The sequence below is a fragment of the Brassica oleracea genome, chromosome C2, assembly GCF_000695525.1.
Source record: "Brassica oleracea var. oleracea cultivar TO1000 chromosome C2, BOL, whole genome shotgun sequence".
NCBI classification, from domain to species: domain Eukaryota; kingdom Viridiplantae; phylum Streptophyta; class Magnoliopsida; order Brassicales; family Brassicaceae; genus Brassica; species Brassica oleracea.
Window position 1 is genome coordinate 14,412,003 of NC_027749.1, and position 6,998 is coordinate 14,419,000.

Genomic DNA, 6,998 nt, shown 5'->3' on the forward strand with positions numbered 1-6,998 from the left:
TCATCAAAATTCATGTCCAGCAGTTTAATTGTTGTTTTTAGCAAAGCTCTCCCACCATCTCTCGATTGGAGTTCATGGCTGCTCGCTCCAGCTAATGAATTTTAGTTTAAACAGAGAAAGGTGAAATCAAAGAGACTGCTTCTATTCCAACTTTGACCGGACTCTTCATTTGCTTTAATTATAATCCCTAACCGTTATGTGTCGTGTTATTTCTTTTTCTTGCTTGATCCTTCCATTTGATTATAAATCTCCATACTTTATGACCAATAAAGTGGGTTTCATATTCTTTTAGTTGCGTATTGAACAGATGGAAGATTTTTGGTAGAATCGAATTTAGATTAAGCAAAGTTAAGGTCTACTATGATAGACGTCTCACATATGATCCACCTTTTGATCTTTCAAGCTCTCTAGCGCAAAAAAAGAAGATGTTGATTGAAGATCATCGGTACAAGCTAAAGCGATTTGTGATAAACTGGATGTGACAGAAGTATGATTTGAAGTCTTCAGGTAGTGCTAAAGAGAAACATTGAAGAAATGATGAAACTGCGAGTCTCCGGCAACGGCGAAAAATCCCTTTCCCTTATGTCACGTGGCCGGATTATATCAATGGAAGACAACTGTTATCGCCCATTGATAAGTCGAGAATTTATAACTGCTTGAGCTGCATGCATTATTATTATTAACATAAGCTACCTGCCATTCATCGAAGTACGAAAAGCACCTAAATCGATTACCAAACAAACTTCGACCAAAAAAAAATAAGAAACACAAAAGCTCCAAAACAGAAAATAAAACTGCAAATATGTACATTCCTAAGTGAAAATATCAAAGATCTCGAACTGCATGGCTCTAGCCTCTAGTTAACTAAGCCTTCTCTCCTCATCATGTCAATCTAACGGTAGATATTCGATCCTGCAAATCAAACGGCCAAAACTCACCGGCCAAGAAAAAGTGCAGCGTTAACGTCAAGCCGCCACGCGAAGCCACCGTCATTCATCTTCCAACCATCACAAGGCGAAATAATCGAACTCACTTCGTTATCACGACACGTGTACTGCAGTCTCATTCTACATGTGAACGTCCGTTTCGTTAGCAAAGGCTTCTCCTTCATCACCAGCCACACACTCATCTTACTGCAACACTTGTCCTTCCCAATCACCAAATCTCTGTACGAACCATTCGTCCAAACGACTCTCCCTAAACCGTCCGATATAAAACCAGGACACGTGTCTCTCTCCAGATTCATCTTCTTCTCCTCGTCCGTACACCCTAACTCGTACTCCCCCTCCGTTACGCACTCTACCGTTAACAACGACGACACAACTGTTTCCGTTCTCGCCGTTAGTAATCCCTCCGTCAGATCTAAACTCTTCTTTGCCGCTTTATAACGTCCGTCATCTCCGAAACTCAACCACGAAGACGCCGCTGCACCGAACTCCGGCGAAGGCACCAAAACCCTAGGCGGTTCCTTCCTCCTCTCAGGAGTCTCGGGAAGAAGAGGCAACGTCACAGTCTCAGATCCGTTCTTAGCCTCTTCGTTTCTCCTCCGTTTACTGTTGCCGTTACTGTTAACAGATCCCCCGCCGCTGCCGCTGCTGCTACTGTTCTCTTTCGAATATTTTCTCTTTCCTCTCCGCGAATTGGGCGATACGGAATCCAACGGCGGCGAAGAAGATCCGCCGGAATCTGGTCTCGGAGCAATCGGACGGTACCGGAGCATAATCCTATCCACCTTTGACATATCACCACCACCACTGCCTCCGTATCTCGCTATACAACAGCCTCCCCGGAAGTTCATTTTTAAAGGATTTTTTCTGCGAAATTTTTCTTTTAAGCAAATGAAATGAAGATGCTGAATTAACGTGAAGCTCGCCGGTACGCATATAAAGAGAAAACTGTTACGTCGACACGTTTGGAGAAACAGCCACGTGCGAGACCACAGGCTGAACAGCGCAACCCTGTGATTGGACGATAGGAGAGAGACGTGGCGTCTTGCGGTTGAAACTTTGGGGTCACACAAAGGACTCGGTACGAGGGCGTGACGGCCAATCGCAGAGCGAGGAGTGGCTATTAGTTGCGGTGCGATTAAAGGTAACGGACACATATATCTGTAATTTGCCAGTATACGTGTAACCCTAAGGCTACGAGACGCAGGACACATGGCCCAATCTTGTTAGTTTGAATTTTTTACTTTATTTTAAGTTTGGTTTCTATTATTAGGATGTAGGATGGCAAGATTTTGACACGTGTAGAGGGAGGTTATGACACGAATCTACTTGGGATGTGGATACTCGCTGTTTTTTCCAAAAATAAGGATACTTTTAGCATGCATATAATTGGTGAAACAAGTACATAACTAAATTTTGAAATAAACTACTGGTAAGTAAATTTTTTATAAATTAATAATGTTAAACTATGAAAATTTTTTATAAATTAATAATGTTAAACTATGAAATTTTATTAATTTATAGAGTGTTTAATTTACAATTTTTTTTTTAATTTCTCAATCTTATAATAATTATTTTTTAAAAATAAGAAAATAGTTAATTTTGTCTTATGTATATTAATTAAATTTTAGAAATTCGACATCTGTATCATTTTTACTATTTGGTGTATATGAAATATATTTTATAAAATTTAAATATAGTTTTAGATATAATTTTATTAAATATTAAAAAAATGCTGACAAAATTTTTTTTTAACAAAATACATTGAAGTGTCAAGCAAAAGAAGATGAACTTCATTGTGAATATAAAAAAAAAAAAATATTTTGTTAGTACTTACATAAATATTATATATAAAAATTATTAATTTATGATTTTTCTGGAACTATACTTTCACATAGGATTACTTTATTATTTTGTTGATTTGTGTTATATTTTGAACCGGTTTAATCGAAACCAAAAATATTTATTAATTTAACGTGTTTATTAATTTATTAAATATTAATTTATTGAGTTTCTACTGTATTGACTAGATCCATGCGCTAGCGGCAGTAGAGCCGCAACCCAAAAGCAGATTCTCCATCGGCAATGGGATAGGGTTTTCCAAGTTCAACTTAAAGACTTCGGATTAGATTTGCCATTTAGACTTTTCGAGGGAGTTCACTTTCTCTAAAAAGGTCTTTGGTCAGATACATATATGACAGTTCTAGTTATCCAGTTATAGAAACGACCCCTAAATTTTGTTCTAAATACGAGAGTATAATTCCACGTTTAATGGAGGAAGTATCTAGAAGCCGTGTTTTAGAAAAACACCAAAAATTGAATTCTGGTCCATGTGTGCTCCTCTTGTAGCCAAAGAGCTTGTAAAGTGAACTAAAGAGCTCGGTTATTTGGAAAAATAAATTTTTATTTTAATAATAGCAACTAGATGATAATCCGCGCCCTGCGCGGAGTAATTTTTTTTAAATACATTGTATTTATATATTATAAATAGTATATTTTGCTATCAATAACTTTTTTTTACATTTGAATCTTAGGAGTAGGCACTCGGGTACCATTTGGTTCGGTTCGATTTGGCTCGGTTCAGTTTGTTCCGATCTTTGCGAGTTCAATTTAATTCGAATCTTTGCGGGTTTGGTTTGAGTTTGGATTCGGATAACTCATTTAATTTAAAAAAAAAATTATATATACTTTAAATTTCTCAAAATCTAAAAATACAAATAATATATAACATATAAATTTGAATAATGTATGCCAAAATACTTAAACTTAAAATAAAATTTGGTTTACCTTTAATATTTGGATAAGAAATAAATAGATAGTTTAAGTAATTTTGGTATTTTGAGTATTGATGATGATTCGTATTGATTTTGGGTATGCAATCATTTTTAGGCCAAAATACATTCTTCTATGTACGTGGTCCCTTTAGTTAACGAAAACAATGGACTGAACTAAAGAAAACCTTCCCATTTCAGATTTTTAATCGACACTTCCAAATTATTTATTGTCGGTATTGTGACAAAGAGAAAGGGGGTAAGGGTTACGAAAGAAAATTTGTTGTGCAATCCATATTCTTGCTAGGTGATTTCAATAGCTTCAAAATAAATCTCTGTTGTATCGACCGAGATTTAGTAATTTATAGACGTTTTAAAAAATTCAAAATATAACATATAAGAAAAAATCTAATTTTTTTATTATATGATTAATGTGATTGTTTAATTTATTTTAAAAATATAAACTTTCAAATATGGGAGAATCTCGTAATAAATAAATTATATGAAGTTGTTATCGATTATTTGGTGTGCAAGTCAAGTTAGTATGAATAATATCTTGTTAAGATTCTTGTAGACAAGGATTATATTTTCGAAATTAGTAGTTACAAATATTATTTAAATAAATAATACATAAATTATATTATTGAAGTTTATATAATAACATATTGTGTTCATAATGACATGTATCTCTAAGTCTAATACATAATCAATCAACTTAGAGCCAAGTAACATATATACAAAATGAGGTGTAAAAAGAGTTATCATATATTCATATCTAATCTATTATAGAAGCAAAGAGGAACCAAACATATACATGTTCGGTGTCTGATTATATGATGTTGATAAGAGAAAGTTATAAATCAACTTAGAGCAAAGTTTAATCTATAGTAAAAGAGGTCCAAGTGAGAGTTATTGAATTGCTAATATAATTGTATATATACAGTATACAATCGGTATAGTTTAATAGAGTAGATAGAACATAATTCAATAGAACATAATTCATTTGGTTTGTTATAATATAGTAGATTGTTGGTTTAATTTAAGTTATCTGGTTTTAATTTGATTGTATAATTAATTGTAACTAACAGGATATGGTCCATAAATTATGTAACACACTAACAAACTTGAAACAGTCCAAAACTTAAATGACAACTTTAATTGTAGATAAATTTAGGACTCTATTTTAATAGAGTAGATACTCATTAGGTTGCCTACGTATCCAGAATGAGATAAATCTTGCCATAGTTTACTTTACAAAGTGTATGGTTCAATGAACCGTGTTTTTATTAGCTCGTCTTTTGATAGACTGGGTTCTTTAAAGAGTACTAGATTTTAACCGATATTTTTCATTTATAAATGTATTTGATATTATTATAAATGTTTTAAATATATAATTTTATTTTTGTATTATATATTGTGTAACTCTATAATATTATTATTTATATTTCTTATTCGACATTATTAATATATAGTGATTTGTTTAATACATTTTATTTTGTTAATAATTTTACTACTTACTAATATATTTTCAAGTTAGGTACAATAAAATAACAATATGAAATAATCATATAGATAACCTCCTCCAAAATATTTTTTTTAAATTTATACATTCTGCTATAATATATTTTTAAAATTTTCTTAATTGTATTATAAAAAATAAATATGTTTATAGATATTTAATATTTACGTGTTGTGTGTTAAAAAATATAATTTATATTATTTTAGTGTTTTATGGGATTTATAAGTAAAAAACATGGTTTTGTTTAAATAATAAAAACCTATTATTTTACATAGTAGCATCTATCATATTATTTTAGTAAATTTTATTGATATAGGATATTTTTGGATGTTATGATATTAAGTTTTTTGAATTAAAATTTCAAAATATTAGATTGCTTTAGTTTATACAACATATATATTTTGTTTTTTCCTAGTCATTTCAAAAATTTATTATTTATTAACTATGATTTTATCTTTTATAAAATTTTGAAATATTATAATTTTGAGTTTGAATAATTATTTTCAAAATTTTATATTTTATCAAGAAAACTTTGAAAATTACACTACTATATTTGAGTTTGAAAGATTACATGAATTTTGAATATTTTTTGTTACTACAATAATACTTTATTTTATAAAAATATTTGAATTTTTGGTAATATTTGTAAATTTTTCTCAAAATACTTGTTATAAATAAAATAAAATATATATTTATAATTAAAATTTGATTTGTCATTCATATTTTAAATGAATTACTAAACTTTCGTAGTTTTCTAATAATATATATTTTAAATAGTATATGAACTAAATGTTATTATTATATACTATTATATTTTGTATATAAACATTTTAAACAATATATTGTTGAGAGTTTCTAATAAATTTATTTTTGTATAAATATTATATAGTTTATGAATTTTAACTCATTTTTATGATGAGTGATAATTTATTTAAATGAAACAATTTTAAAAATAAAATTTGTTAATTTACCTATTTAATATAATGTTTTCAGATTTTATTCATATAACACTTCTGTTTTTATATAATACAGAATATAATTATAGAATAATAAAATTTTAATTAATATTAATTTATAAAAATATTATATTACTAATTACAAAATTAATTGAAATATTATTTTATAAAATATTTAAATTTTGAAGTAAGATTTTGTTAGATTCTTTCTCAACATATTTTTTTATAATTAGAAAAAACAAAAATAAATTTATAGTTATTTATTATTAATTTAAATAATCAAATATGTCATATTAAATAATTTTTTAAGTGGTCCTATTATGACTTATTAATAGTAGATGAAAATAGGACTCTAAATTAATATATTAGATGTTTAGTTCGGAATTTATTAGTTTGATATGGAGAGTAAATTCGATTTTATTTTCCATAAAATAAGAATTAAGTTGTTAGTGGTTATTTTGTTTGCAAGACTCGTAAGTAAAGTCGATCAAATCTGTTCTTGATAATTTGTTTCTAATATTCTTTTAGATAATGATTGTATTTACCAAATTATTAGATATTAATCTTATTTGAATTACAAAATATCTAATTTAACATAAAAGACACATGTATGAATTGTATTTAGACCTATGATAAAAAATATTATTTATTTAACATAAAAGCTGAACATGATATAATCTCTATACATGATTGAATCTTATCTACTGACATTCTCTAAGTTTAACAGAGAAAAGTGATCTCAATCTAAATGTGCCTCATCGTAAGACAGAACTAAGCAGTAATGCATTAAAAGTCTATCAACTGA

At 29.1% G+C, this 6,998-nt stretch overlaps 1 protein-coding gene across 3 annotated transcripts; it reads right to left on the bottom strand.

Moving 5' to 3' along the window:
* Positions 1-418: 418 nt before the first annotated feature.
* LOC106323087 lies at positions 419-2,084 on the bottom strand. 3 transcript variants are annotated; one of them, XM_013761257.1, is made up of 2 exons: positions 939-2,084; positions 419-661 (listed from the first exon to the last, which is right to left on the bottom strand). In XM_013761257.1, exons 1-2 carry the CDS (start codon positions 1,796-1,798, stop codon positions 604-606), a joined length of 918 nt encoding a protein of 305 aa, XP_013616711.1. In that variant the 5' UTR covers positions 1,799-2,084; the 3' UTR covers positions 419-603. The 3 variants fall into 3 exon arrangements, with proteins under 3 accessions (XP_013616711.1, XP_013616712.1, XP_013616713.1); XM_013761259.1 differs by lacking the exon at positions 419-661 and adding an exon at positions 675-693 and having other exon boundaries at positions 939-2,083; XM_013761258.1 differs by lacking the exon at positions 419-661 and having other exon boundaries at positions 669-2,082.
* Positions 2,085-6,998: the final 4,914 nt, after the last annotated feature.

What these genes read in the sequence shown, in the direction of transcription:
- LOC106323087 (XM_013761257.1), bottom strand. Translation starts at nt 1,798, where the DNA reads ATGAACTTCCGGGGAGGCTGTTGTATAGCGAGATACGGAGGCAGTGGT. An exon ending in GCTGCACTTTTTCTTGGCCG is followed by an intron (nt 662 to 938) that starts GTGAGTTTTGGC and finishes TAATGCATGCAG; the next exon opens with CTCAAGCAGTTATAAATTCT.